The following is a 15494-nucleotide window of genomic DNA, read 5'->3' on the forward strand; positions in this document are numbered from 1 at the left end:
TAAATACAAGTTCCTTCTACTTTTTAAAGTATTAATACATATGTATAAAATGTATACCAACTTATTTACTTCATAAAACACGATTTTAAGTGACCATATTTACAACTTCAGAAATTACAGTACAAAAGCTTCAACTATAGTAGATGTATTTAAACACAAATTTGATATTTAAACAAAAAAAATATCAAAGTTGTATTATAAAAATATAAGCGATTTTAAATGTTGTTTTCATATATTTGTATCGTTACTTGTAAAAAAAATACAGTGTCAAATTTGTAAGATTCAGGAAATAAAAATGTTAATAAGATACTTATTGTATTACAATTGTTCAATGATGCACATCCCCATAATGAATAGACATTTTCAGTTATTTGTGAACATTAATATTTGTTAGTGATTGATTAGTGATCTTGTCCTACGCAATTCTCTATATAAAAATGATTACCGTATAATCTTTTATGGTTGCATTGGTAAAGATTTCATTATTTCGTCAACTTCATCATTGCGTTAACTACGTTGGCAGTTACAATAGCATTCCCCATCATTGGCAAAACCGAGGAAAGTCAAAGTCGGCGTCGCGTGTTGAAATCTCGTTACGTCTACGACGCCGTGGCGTTCAGTAAGCGTCGTGACGCCCACCGCGCACGTTGCAACGTTCATTCGTCCTGTTGCCTGTGTTCGGTCGGAGTCCGCCAATTTTACAAGGAATTGTTCTTTAAACTTCGAACATTTTTTTTTTCTTTTAATCACATATCATCCGCATAATTTAAACAAATCTGTCGCGCGACTTAAGCGAAACCGTATTTAAATCAGGACTACGTACGAACTAGAAAAAAAAAAAAAACGTTCACGTTATCCTTTTGTTATCTCGTCGTAAAAGTTGGATTATGGGGCTAAATGGGTGCTGATGGACATTTCCGAGTGACCCTGTCCCTAAGGAGGGAACCGGCTGCTGGTCCAGTTTACTGCAAGATGGAAACCTCAGCGAGATTTCGTCAATTGAAGACAGTGAAACTGAGCTGCGAGGCCACGTATCGGCTGGACATCAGCTTCAAACCGCCGCAACTGTTGGAGTGGGTACAGTGAATGTGACAATTGATGATGCATTAGTCTTTCCTCTCCTTAAGGGCAATAATACTCCCACGTCCTCGCGCTCGTTTACCTTCTATTATTTTCGCCCACCCTTGCACCGCAGTTTCTTTTTTATCTGATTGAACAACCCGTTTCCCAGCACGAACTCTTTATCCAGTGGCAATTTCATCGTTGCAATTGGATATACGAACGTTCGCGAGGAAATAATTTCTTTTAAATACTGCCGGGATACGACGGTTTGTTATAATTTCGTTGTATTTCATTCGTGCACGTTTTTCCACTTATTTGATTCGAGATATTCGTTTTGCCGCGTAAACTGGCGATCAGATAAAATTTTTAGCCCCTGCGCCTCGGTAAGCGAACGCTATTTTCATTTCTGGCTTTCCCGATGTTTTTCATTTTCTAATGTTCAGTTCGTTGAGCGAATGAAGACTGTAACCAGCTGTAAATTTTGTTATGTCTAACGTTACCATTTTTAATTTATTCCTTTTTAAAAAGTTTCTACAGTTATTTTCAAGCCTGAAATTTGGGCTATTCAGAGTTTCCTTTCAATTGTTTGTTTCCTGATATTTTTTTACATACAACCATCATTTTACCAATGTTTTATGCATGTATTGTACAATTTATTATAAATGCTCGCATTTCACCGTGCGTGTACACTGCTAATAAATGTGCATATCTTGACGTACACGACCTACGCGTTCAACGTATTTTATACCAAGACAAAAATTCGTCGAATTTGTCCAAACAGCAAAAACATATTACACTTTTTCATAAGTAAAATATTCTTTTATCGTGTTTTTCGTTACACAAATTACGCTATCTTTTTACTAAGAGCACAACAGACAATTGCTGCGCGTGGAAATACGATGTGACTGCAATGCGATTTTACAGCTGTTGTTATTTATTGCATAAACGAGGAATTTCTGCATGTTTTTACAGCTTCTATAGACTCTTCTATAGACGATCTTAATAATTTATACCGAACCGTGAGTTATGGGGCCATAATAATGACAAACTAATGCGCGACAAAAAATATCGAGATCGTGCAGTTATAAAAATTCTCTCTATATTCATTTTCGTTGCTTCATATTTTACGTTCCGTTAAATTTTGTACATTAATCAAAAGCAAAGGACCTTCTTGTATTTTTAATATTTTTTTGCAAATTTCGGGATACATAACAGCCTTTGTAGCTTTAAATTATATTATAAGACATGTGGCTCTTTATAACAGTGATGAGTCTCGTATGATAGGATCATAGAGTACAATGCTTCTCTCACAATAGGTTCCGTGCGAACAATGATGTATATTGTACAATATTAGCGAAGAAAAAAAAAAATTGCGCGACGCTTTGAAAGAAATTTGAACGTCGAGTAGCGTGGGTGGAATAAATTTGATAAATTATTGCCCGACAAACGGCATATTTCTACTCGAGAAGATCCACAGATCCTCCTCCGATGATACTACTGCAGGACCATAACGGATTATAAAATACGATCCTTCTGACCTTATAAAACGTTATGTATTTTATGGCCGCTGAGAGCAATTCCAGGGGCGGAGAAAAGTGAAACGACACTGGGGAAAAAAAGATCAATCTCCATCTAGTGATTCACAGGAACTTACTGTCGAGGGAGTGGGAAACCGGTCGCGGAAGAATCTTCTCCTTGTATACTGCTCTGAATAATTATAAGGAGGGAGTTGCTAAACGGCGATTCTCACGGTTTAACTGGATCAAGCTGGAATCAACGATAAGTCTTAATTCACGGACGAAGTTCCTCGAAGATCCAGGATTACGTGGTGTCACTCTATAGTAATACTAACGGCCTCTTGTTGGCTGTAATAGGGAAAACAACCTGGTACGATAATAAACGTGTAGCCGCGTTATACCCTCGTCTTTTGCTTTTAATAGGTGCTTAACTCTCAATTGTGGCTCCTGAGGAGAACATCGGTTTAAGAATTCTCTCAATTTTCGATAATCGAATTTATAACTGTAATCATAAAATACGCCCCACAAATTGTTTCCAAGTTTCTTTTTAACGTGAAGTACCATAAAGGTAGAGAGCCAAACATACCGTTCTATGGAAAATTCTGAATCTTTGATGGAACTTGTTCGCGGAGCACGGAAAACATCGCGGAGGATGGCTATAAGAAATTTATACAACCGAAAGGGTAGGAAGCATGTCTAAGGGTAACGGATTAAGTTTTCCAGCGGGCCAGGCCGTCGAACGAGTGTTTGCCCGAAGAATGTTCTAGACTCGAGGATGTTTGGAAAATAAATATTTACAGACGTCGTTGAGGAGAACCAACAAAATCAGGGTCCGAGAGGGAATTGGGGTTACCGTGTCGGCAATAAGGGAAACGGGGGGTTGCAAAACGTTGTACGCCGCCAATCTATATGTATCGATGCAACTGTGTCAGGGAAGAAGTGAGAGTAGACCAGGTGTTGCCGTGTACTTTATTCGCAGCGATACGTGTATCGCCTTGAACTGTAAAGCTTGTGAATCGATTACGATTTTCATTCGTTTTAGTACTCGAAACAACTGGCTTCTGGGGAATGCACATATCACCCATCGCATGTCGACTAGAGAACATCACTGACGAAAGCCGTGGTGTGTGTAAAAAAAATGTTCGCGATAGAAAGTGATGAATTGCTGCGATGACGAGGGATGGATATTTGAAAGCCTTGAAAAGGATAGATCTTATGAACGAACGGTTTGCGGATACTTGAGAGCGTTCTATAAAATTCTTGTAAAAGCTTGTGTAAAACCAAGTTTTCCATTTTTTCATTTCTTTCTTCTTCAAAACTATCCGCAGGCAGACCTTGGAATTTCCAGGAAGAAAGAGGAAAATATTTCATAAATGGCTGAAAAATTCATGCGCACAGAATGTACATACTGGATGGTTACGTAAATGGTTCCGAAATTGTTCTTTAAATGCATCCAGGGAGCGTCTCCTACAACGCTTCAAATTGGACGTAGAGTGACGGTAAAACCGGATGAAAATTTCATCGAGAAACATCGATAGCGTTAGACGCAAGAAGCTAGGCGATAAATAATTGCGCTAGAAGATGTATCGTGTTTTCATTTCGGGAATATGTTACACGGCAAAACAGACAACGTCAAGGGAAGGAGGTAATCATAAACGACCGGTTGAAATATCGACTGGCGTTATACGATGATGCGGTTCTTCAACGCGCGATAGGCAAGAAAATCAGCCACTGCTCGTAACACGAATAGCTGCTAAAATTACTTGTCGACAATTGCTATATGCAGGGTGTTGCTGATGCTAACAAACTATGCGTGTGGGTAATATTAAATAAGAGCGGTCGATTAGCCGACGAAGAAATTGACACGGAATCAGGAAATTGAGATCTCCAGAAAGTTTCCTTTTGTTCGCAGAAAAAAAAAATTGTTAATCGAGTTTTCTTTTTTCAATTATTACAGCGTAACGCGAGGGATGATGAAATAGGGAAAAATATATTGCAAACGAATTCATGTTATTCCCGTTATAATTGGTAATACCAGATCGAACGTGGATGTAATTGCATAGCATCCAAGCAGAAAATGTTAATACCTCGTTGAATTAAGTTTTAAATGGGTACATTCGATTCCGCAAATTATTCTACAAATTGCCCAACGATCGATATGAAATTGGTTTCCCTTTCTCGCTTCCCAGCGCACGTTGGTGTTTGTACAAATGCTTTATCCTTCGCCACGCTACAGATACATTGATCGTTTTGTCACCCACTATATAGGAAACATTTTGAATCCAGATTTATGCACGAGTTGGCTGCTACTTTTATCGATTATTTACTAGCTCGTAAAGTAGGAAAATACTGTTGAAAATGTTCTATTCTGTTCGCGAACAAACTATTCGCGAATGTTGCAAGAATATGCATTTTCCGGACAAACGAATATGCTGCAGAAAATCTAGTTTACATTTCCACGGTTTCCGTCGTTAAAAACTGCGTACAATTTTCGCCGTCCTAAGGTCGTACCTGATTAATCTGAATCACGCGACGTGCCTCTACGCTTTTCTTGCGAATAGATCAATTAATAGTGTTCCTTAATTTTTACAGGCAAGAGTCACGTACACTTTTATTGCGTCGCAAACAAAATAAAACGCATAGCCGTGGTACACGCTATAACAAATTGATTTAAAAAACCCAGGAATTAGCTAAACCCACCAGGTATCTGGAATAATGAAGAAATATTTTGCGAAATATTATAGTGTCTGTGAGATCTGTCGACGTATTGCTACGAACAGGGGACTATATATTTTCTGTCTCAACTTCAATATTCCCGGTAACTTTTAATATTTGAAAATTAGTTCCCCCCGTTACGTTTCCCGCGAGCGAAACTTTAAATTGTACTGTACGTTTGTGCGTATATACACGTCAAACTCTTTGCTTCTGGTAAAAGTCGATTGGATCTGTGAAGGCGAAGATAGTGGTTGCACGGGCGACGTAAAATGGAGTATCCTGCGGGAAAAGTTATTTGCAAAACCCTCGAGATAAAGAAAGAGGAAGGGGAAGAAAAAGGGGTCGATGTGTGGGAGTCTGATCCAACTATTTATCACTATCCGTGAACGGTTGCTTTCCACGTTGGGTTTTTAATTCCCTCGAAAAGGTCAGGTTAAAAATATGTTCACATTAACTTTCACTTAACCGAATTGACATTTAAAACTAGAATTGCATTTCCACGGAAAGATTCATTGAGATTTCCTCTAATTTATGTCGCACAGCTTGAATTATTAATCTATGCAGCATTAACGCGCGCGACGTACATTATGCAGATACATTTTATGAATAATATGTAATGCTAATAAATATTGTTTATCTATTAGCTCGTTTTTCATAACAATATCTGACATATCGAATAATCTGTCAGTAATAAAACATATTACGTGTATAAAAAAGTCTGGGCACACGCACGTGATATGAAACGTTGAAAAGTTACCAAAGTACGGTAGAATTATCGACTACTGCACCTGCACAAACTGCTAAAACTTTTGCAATATCGAACATTGTATGCCTTAGAGTTGTTCAAAGGAAGTCAATTTTCTAATTATTTTCAACAGCGTATAATTACGTCTGTATCATACGCGTACCTAACTATTAATTTCGCGAATGACTAACTAATGTGCCTCAACGATCGAAAGTTCCACGTTAACTCTAGCTGTGTTGAACAAGTTATGCACGTATAGACGTATATATTGCGTACATACATACATATGCACCTGTTAATCCACATAATAACTGTGCATAAACGCATCACTTAAGAGATTCTATTACTATTTTGCGAAATAAGCTACTTCCATTCGGCTGAGTGGAATAATGAATGGAAATCAGTAGTACGAAGTCTGATAAGTCAGACGTCCCGCGACGAGTGCCATAAATGGGATGAAACCACTTTCAATTTTAACTTTTAAAACAATCGTCGCGTTACTTTGAGACCGCTAGAGAGAACAAAATCGTATGGAACAATTGTTTGCAACGGAAAACACCTCTCGTGGAGATCCAGAGGAAGAGCGCATCGCCCGTATGTGTAAAGTGGTGGGATGGAAAAAAAATCAGCCGAGGAAGGGGTGTAAAGACACGCTGGCCCGACAGCGTCGCGTAACGGGTAAGAAAACCGGGTCACAGAATAAAAAATACTCTACTTTCGAAAGTATTATGGACCTGTGGAACTAGAACAACAGCACGCTTCCACGTGGTCTGTGGCATCGACTAATTGAAGTAAAAAGGAAGAAAGAGGAAAAGCGAAAAGAGGCAAAGAATTCAGATGAATTTCGTATAATCGTTACTTATAGAAGTGTAGATATACAGTAAATCAGTTAGCATATCTGTGAAATTTTTCATGCTGGTAAATGGTAAAAGTTACAATCTATATGATTTCAGTGAATTACTACACAAATACCAGAACGGATGTGGAAACATGCTACTGTATTTTATAGCCACTGTTAATGTGAATCATACGAAAATATTGAATAACGTGGAAAAATGGATAAATACGAGTAATAAAATATTGAAATAAGTGAGCTGTATCTTTGGATACCACTATGGAAAGGTCTGCTCAGAAAATCCAGCAAATCTCCGATTTCTTCAACGGCGATCCGCAAAGTGTGGCATGCAAGTGCCCGCGCAGAAGAACGCCTCTGTTTATCTTGACACGAGTCAGCGGTTTTCATGTCTTCGTTAAACAACCGCGACCCTCTGTAAAGTGCGACTGCCACCTCGCTTTAGAAGCTCGATAAAGCTATCTATCTTTTCTTCCCTACGATTTAGCTACGAGAAGTCCAGGACCAACTTTCTTTCGTCGCATATTCCGCGAATTTCTAAAAGAGGCGGCCCGATATTTCGTGAACCTCTCGCTTTGATGTCGCGTGTTTCAATGCCAACTGTCTTTTCACCTTTATCTCGCGAACAGTAACAGATAAAGACGAAGAGGAGGAGAAAGGAAGAGGCGAGGGGAGGCAAAATAGGAAGTGTAACAGACTAAAAATATAAGATCGTGAATGGCATCTTGTTTCACGGACAGATTGCTTTTCAAAAGGGAAGCTACATCCCGTTGCTCTCTCTTTCTCTCTTCCTCCGTTTCCCCGTTGAGCCATTAAATTCGTTAATTGGAAATCGTTTTTCCCTGTCGGAAATTCGTGCTGTCTGGTCGATTTCAATACCTGTAGTCAATTATTTCATCCGCTATTGGGAATAGATACAATCACTTCGATTTGAAAAATATCGATTACTTTTATTGGATTTATTTTCGTTTGAAAACATGCGAGTTGATATCGAAATTGTTCTTGTTACTGGTGGGAACTGTTCCTTTTTTACTTCATAAAGGAACGACAATTTTCTGACATAATTTGCAAAAAGAAGAAAGGCCAGCATCTATCAGCAAATTTCGACGGAAAATTAAGTAATTTCTATCATACCCTTAGCAGCTGTGCCAGTTTTTACAGGTAATTGCGTGTCTTTATTCGAGCCAAATACTTTATAAAAATGTACAAGGAGTCTACTGGATAATAGTGAATCTACCTGTAAAAACGGCACGCGAGAACATACCTTGCGAACGACGGTATAACGCCAGGGAAGAAGTTCCGAGTCTGGAAAACTTATTGCCCTACTTTCACGTATTACCTTTTGAATAATATAAATTCTGGACGAAAAGTATAATGCACAGCACGAGTAATCTTGTAACGAAAGAAGTTCTTCAATGTCATTCTTCAAGCAAATTAATATAAAACCAGCTGTACTGTACTACTCTAAGCAAACCAAGATTGTACGCAGATGATCACTTCCTACACAAGCAATAAGTTTAAACGAAGTTCACGGAATGGGATTACGAAATGGAATGCCATAAACAAGTTTGAATTGTTGGAAACCCAATGCCGTCGAGTAATAGCTTTCCAACGATTCAGGTCGCGAGCAGTGAACCTAATAATCGAAAACAGTTCGACGAATTAATTCGAGTTCCCGCCTGAGAAACGTGTTTAGAACACGGCTTGAAAATTGTGCGCGAATTGAAAGACATATCTGCTTGCACGAGAGACGTACCCCACTTAGAGGAGTGAAAGTAATAGGGCTATATATTGCGCGTGATTTATCAAAGTCACTGTTCTTTTCTTCTCGAAGTGTGGGCTTACAGTTTATACCGTTCGTGTCCGATTCCTAGAAACAAGATTCTCACGTTGAATGGAACGCTGTCAGAGGCGAGAGTTCCGCTTTAAATCTGAAGACTGCAAGCTTCGGAGGATGTTACCTAACGCTTTGTGTATATCGTAATCTTCTAATTCCGGCGGTTACAAAAGCAAAATACAAGCTTAAACGTGCTAAACGAACACTTCGCAAGCCGGGTGAAATTGGTCCGGCTATATCTCCGGAAAGGGGCGAAGGGAGGAAAGAGTGGAGGAGAGAACGTATGATACTTGGTGGCGAACAAAGGGCAGAGTTCCATGAATAGAAAAACAGAAGAGCCATCTCGTCGAGTTTGTCAGAGGAATTATTTTCAATGCGATCCCTGCTTTTTCATCGTTCCTTTTTCCACCAATGAAAACTCTACTGCGACACTGCCGGGCAAAGCAAGCTGGATTTTCGCTGCGTGTCTATCACAACGAACAGAACGGTATTACGGGCCATTAAAGTGGAGACGCTGGCTATATTCTGTTCAATTTCGCCGAGGAAATTTTGCTTGCACGCGAAACTTAGAACCACTTAATGCACGACAAGAGCACTCGAAATGTTTTTGGATGTCGTTGGAAATCGATCAGGAATATTTTATCCATCCTTATTTCGTAATGTCCTACAATTCACCCGAAGTTAGACAGTTCCAAAGTGAGCTGCGAAGTAGTTTAAGCCCTTCGAGGAATGTTTTTGAATGTATTACACAAGATAAAAGTCTGACGTGCATAACGCGATACATACGTTGTAGGAAAGTTACCTGCACTTCCTCACATGTTCCGTCTAAGAAAAAAGAGAAAAATTTATATCTCACTGCTCGCTATCGGTTGGACGTATTTTCATCCTTATCTTCGCTCGTGCTTCTTTTTCAAGTTGCAATACAATCGGTCTTTACCCTTTCCTTAAAATGTAATCAACCACGATGCTGCCCGAGAAAATTCCAAGAGACGTTGCTAGAACACGGTGGTCACTATGATTTCGTGACTAATGCAAATTTCACAACTGTGTAAAATATCATAGCCTGTGGAATTTAAGTAAAATTTTTATATTTCCTTCACGTGACACGTCTCTGTTAAAAATTACACTTACGAATTATACGATGACAGAACTATCGTTATCTGTATAAACGTTTGATTGTTACCTTCCCCTTAGAAAAAAATTTCCATGCGAACCAGTCTTGTGAAATACTGTTCCTTTTAAATTAAGGGATGCTCGACACAATCACCATTTCCAGACAAAAAAGCCTCCGGAGGAATCAATCAGTGGAATTGGAAATTTTTTGGTACAGTTAAAAGTATGGCGAAAGTGGAATCCAGTTTGACTAGATAATTTCGAACAGCTAACAAATACACGGAGTAAGAGAAGCAATAACTTTTAAGCAAACTCGAATCAAGGCGAGCTGGATTCGTACCTCTCATAAGTACTTCAACAAATGAAAACGGGGCTTTCAAGTTTCATCGATCCTTGACTAAGACACACGCTTCCATTATCGAATACTGATTCTTCTCGTCGAACAAAGAGTAGATCTAATCTTCACTTATGGCTCAGGGGATACGTTAAATTTTTCACGAACGGTGATAGAACCGTATCGATCGATGCTCTAGGCTATGTCTTCAGATATTGTTCGTAGTTCGCTGACTAGTAGCTCCATAACAGCTTGCACGGGTATCGGACACTCGCATCAGCGTATCCAACGGCTATTTCGCTAAAACGATTCCGTGATTACGATTGATCGGCATAGAAACGACGCGATTCGAATGCATTGCCCTAGAAACTATACCGCCTTTTATTTTTGCAGCAAACGAGCCAGCGAGCACGTGTCTCAGCATTTACCGCGTTCTATTGCGAACCAGCATGCCGCGAATATGAATCTAGCTGACTAGAGCTTTGGTAAACGAATTAAGCTTTCACGTATGTACCTCGTGGAGCTGTTCACGCGCACGCGAGCAACAATTCTGGTTTTAATGAGTTCAGTGGCATAAACAAGCTGTCCGATCAGAAATGATGACACTAGACAGTAGAAGCATAATCGTTGCTCGTATTTGTAACCAATACAACGTCGAAGACTCCACACGTGTCGAAAAATCTACGAGGACGAACTTAAAATATTCATTTAACTGTTTCTCGTAAAAGTACCAGCTTGGTCGTTTAATAGATCTCTCGCATCTTCATATTTCACGATGGAACACCAGCTTCAATCCTTTACGCTGCGACAGGCATTGCAGCATCCGGTTTTTCGACGTTCGCGTGCGATTCTGGCCTTTGACAATTTCGGTCGTCGAAATCGTTGTTAACGTTTAAACAGTACACCTTTGAGCATCTGAACGACGATCGTGTTCGCTCGAACAGCCGCGACGCGGAAAGGAGTACTTTATTGGAACCTGGGGACATAAACTTTACTGTGAATACTGCATGATTGCAATGGAAGCGAAATGTGCTGGGAATAATTTGCGAAATTCTGCTGTTTGGTTTACATTCGGTGATTTTTTTTAGAGATATTATTATTCGTTGGTAACACTTGGTCGAGTCTTATTCTAGCCCATTGTATCGTTTCCTCCACTAATTGATATCTCTCTGAATACATTGCGCAAGGCAAATTAAAGTGCACATATGCGTCTAAATAGCGCCAGTAATTGAGGATTAAAATGTAGCATTAGGAGTCGTAACTCGAACAGTCTAAATAAGTAAGCAAGACCTCTGAAGTCAGCCAGTTGCATATTACCGAATACTTTAATACACGCTTGCTTTCACATCACGATAACTCATTCGGAACACGTGAATGATGCTCGACATTGATATGCGTAGAGTTCACTGGCATACGCCCGCATCGTTTCCCTTCGCAAAACACTAAAAATACACAACAACCTTTGAAACGAAGCCAGGACGCGGTTACTATGCAGAATGCAGAATGCATTAATATTTAAACGCGTGCCTTTTGAATTTATACATTTATAGATGCAACACTATTTTCTTGGAACCGTGCGAAGTTATACACCGATATACCGACACGGGAATTTATTTCCGAGCGAAGTACTTTTTAACATTCAAAACGGTAAGCGTTCGAGGAACGTTTGAAATGGGGTTTTCTAATAATTCATAGACGCGACGCGTTGAATAGATTAACGAAGTTTAGTAGAAAACGAGATACGATGACTCATTGAATTCGAAGATTACTAATTTCTTGGATGAGCCTAACACGAAAAAAGTGGATATAATACATTTAAAAAGCGCGGGATTATTTATGACAATGCTCTTAAACAAATGGGGACAAAATTAACATATTTTAATTTAAACGAGAGAAGATAACACCTACATAATTTCCCAATAATTACAAATGTGTCTAGCTATTATAATATAATGAAACTGCAATTTATTTCGTAAATTTTCCAAGCAAATTACAGAGTAATTTCGTAATATTCCTGATGACGCTGTTCTCTGATTTTATATTTGCAATTTGATTAACCATTTACTTGCCCAGAATGCAAACCTATTAAAATAGATTTTTCTTTGTTTAATTAATGCACGTTCCATGTACAGTGGTGGTTGTCGTGTACACAAAGAGTGGGAAAAAGAGAAACGTAGTCAAATTTCGGCAATTTCCAACGTGTCGGTATGCCGCGACTATTTTGTAAATGACTGCGGTCCCGTGCAGTACGTGCCAGGTGGTACACAATAGAGGTACGAAACGAGGTTCAGAATCTGGAATACTGTTCAGCCAGCCGAAGATGCAAATGAATTTGAAGAACGATTCTGCGATATCGTCTACCATAGCTGCGAGTCGTTCCTATCGATTTGCGATCAAATCAGAGCTGCTTCGATGCCTGGTTACAATCGAAACTAAAGACCGACCGATTCCATTATCCTTTCGGTTAGACTTTCAAATTTTCCTGTTTGTTACCGCGGGACAAATGTCGTTTCATTCCTTTTACCCATCGAACCAACCGCCTGCTTTTCTCTTTCGCTGTTATTGCATTTACGAAACACGACTGCATTTTAAAAGGGGGAAGATTAACGAGACGGAAGGTTAAGATGTGCAATGTAGATTAAAGAAAATGCGCGAGAAGTAAGTTTAATAGCGTGGAGACGTAAAGGGTTTATTTGTTTAAGATCGTATCGTAATGTTGGGGTGTAACGTATATTCAGTGATCGTTACATGGTGACGAAGCGAATTCATGAATATTTCTAAACGAATTATAGCAAGAAACTTCATTAACATGGAAACGAGGTCGATTCCACGAATGTAGTCAAGAAATGACGCTATGATGCATACATATTCATAGCTGCTCTTAAAATCTGTAAGATGTTTATAAACCGAAGAGTTTTGTACGAACATCGTTTAGCTTCGCTTCTCGATAAAAATTGACTCAAATCAAATAGATGTAACGTTTTATGAAGACTGTCTTTTCCAACGCAACCACTTTTCTTCAACCCCTTAAATGCGGGTGTAGTTTATGAACCACGTACTAAAGTTAAAGGATTGAAGACCTTAACTTATTAATAACCTATTAGTAAATGTCTTTCTACTTCCCTCCTTCAAATTCCTACATTATATCACTAATCTTCAAATACTTTATTTCCTTGACCTACAAGAAATGCCATTAAACCATTAAACAATAAACTATCAAATCTTAGAAGTATCGTGGTCAACGTATTTTAACCTTTCACACGGGTTATTTATATCAACATCACGTAATATATCGTAAGACTTACCGAGATGATGGTGTTCCGATTCACAGATCCCTCAGCATAGGAGGTAAACAAGTGGAAACGATCGAGCGTGCACGGGACGGAACTGCCTGCGCCTACAGTGCTTACCACAGCACGAAAGGCATACCAGCGAGTGCTCGTGGCCATCGTGAAGAATTACCAATTGCGATGCGCGTCTTGGGTTCTGGTTACCTCACCACTTGTTTGCAGATTAAATATTACCGCCAGGATGACCAAAGCCATTGCGAATGGGGTGCTAGGTTACACTGTATCGAGTTGGACTGTTCGAGCGTCGAAGGTAGATTAGTCACGGTTGACCGGGAGACTTATAGAAAACTTGGCATAGAATCCTAGCAATCGGTTAGCGTCAACGTTATGAAAGCCATCACATAGCGAAAACGGCTAATGTTTGTTTATTTCGTGGGTACGACGATACGTAGATACTGTTGATCTCGATCGATTCATCGACTAAAATCGAGATCGCTCACTGACCAATGAGAGGAACGGAATGCCTACGGCGGATATCTGTCTGAATTTAAACGCTACAATTTATACAATGGAAAATATAATCAATTATAATTTTGTATAGTATTTGAAGTACACAACGCATGACACAACATGATACGGTAGCGTAAATGTTCCCGACAACTTTTGCGACCACGGAAGAACCAAAAATCATACTTCCGTGGAATATTGGACGCGTTTCAAAGCGAAACGCTCGTCAAAATATCTGGCAACAGGAGAAACGACACTCTAGCAGCTCTTTTTAATCCCATAATTATTGGACGTGTAATTATTAAGCGATGGACCTGTTTTAGCAATACACTTGAAACGTAATTTCACGCTCCTATTTTTCTATATTGACAAACATGTTTGTATATACATATACATATATAAGAAACATACATGTATATATAATACCATTGTAAATCGATATAGAAATTAGAGTTAATATTATAAATACAAGCATATCTTGTTCCAATTAAGGCGATATTTTAGAATTGCATTCGTTCTGTTTTTGAACAAAAGAAATCGATTAGGAGAATATTTGTTCGGTATTCGAAAGGTACGAATATATCGATCTACGGATAGTATAAAAATATACTATATACTCACTCAATATTTTTCCAGCATAGGTAATACTTCAGGAATTAAGTATTCCTTGCTTAGTAAGAAACTGCGTACTATTATATTATTTACATTGTTTTTAATAAATAAATAACTTTAAAAGTTCCCCTAATGCTGTGCTGCTACGTATTAATTTAAATTTAAATACATACGTACATCCGAGAAATATATACGTGCAGAATGTGCAAGTACTTATTAGTGTAGACATTAATGCATAAGAAAAATTGTTATTTAAATATATATTCATATATTTATAACAATGAAATTATATATTATGAAACGCCCGACGATTGAACGTTCGATACGGTATTCGAAGTATATAAAAAAAAATGCACAGACCAAAGAAAAATGTACTGTCATAGCATTGTTAATAACAAAGTGAAAGTTTAACATAATAATACGAGCTGCATTGTCGATCGATTGTAAATTATTCTACAGAAACTGCAATTTATTTTCCAGGTGTCCAAGAACATTCAGGTTTTTCCGTTGCCGGCTATATATATAAAATATATACATATGTTACCGAAACAAATTTTACAATTCAATGCAATTTAATGTGCTTGAACGCGAAATTTACATAAAACAGCACGTAATGGTTATTTATCATGCCATTCAAGGCACGTTGAACTATTAATGTTACTGTATGATTGTCGTCAGGATCACAATGAATTATATTGTACTGGTACCTATTGTGTTCTGGGTATTCAACAGCTTTTCATTTTATCTTGAAAATATAAATGGTAAAGATCGTTGAAAGAATAAAAAAGGATATATGTCCTTCTGTAATTTTATGTAAATGTTCTACTTATGTAAGATTTAATTATAGTTGTTCAAATTTTTGGCACAATGTTAAATTGTATCATTATGTGAATACTATATGTTCGATTC

At 38.3% G+C, this 15494-nt stretch overlaps 1 protein-coding gene across 1 annotated transcript; it reads left to right on the forward strand.

Moving 5' to 3' along the window:
• Positions 1 to 552: 552 nt before the first annotated feature.
• LOC143425613 (CB1 cannabinoid receptor-interacting protein 1) lies at positions 553 to 14146 on the forward strand. Its single transcript, XM_076898556.1, has 2 exons — positions 553 to 1073; positions 13508 to 14146. Exons 1-2 carry the CDS (start codon positions 898 to 900, stop codon positions 13830 to 13832), a joined length of 501 nt encoding a protein of 166 aa, XP_076754671.1. The 5' UTR covers positions 553 to 897; the 3' UTR covers positions 13833 to 14146.
• Positions 14147 to 15494: the final 1348 nt, after the last annotated feature.

The sequence above is a fragment of the Xylocopa sonorina genome, chromosome 7 (assembly GCF_050948175.1).
Source record: "Xylocopa sonorina isolate GNS202 chromosome 7, iyXylSono1_principal, whole genome shotgun sequence".
Taxonomy (NCBI): domain Eukaryota; kingdom Metazoa; phylum Arthropoda; class Insecta; order Hymenoptera; family Apidae; genus Xylocopa; species Xylocopa sonorina.

What these genes read in the sequence shown, in the direction of transcription:
- LOC143425613 (XM_076898556.1), top strand. Translation starts at nt 898, where the DNA reads ATGGGTGCTGATGGACATTTCCGAGTGACCCTGTCCCTAAGGAGGGAA. An exon ending in AAACCGCCGCAACTGTTGGA is followed by an intron (nt 1,074 to 13,507) that starts GTGGGTACAGTG and finishes TCCGATTCACAG; the next exon opens with ATCCCTCAGCATAGGAGGTA.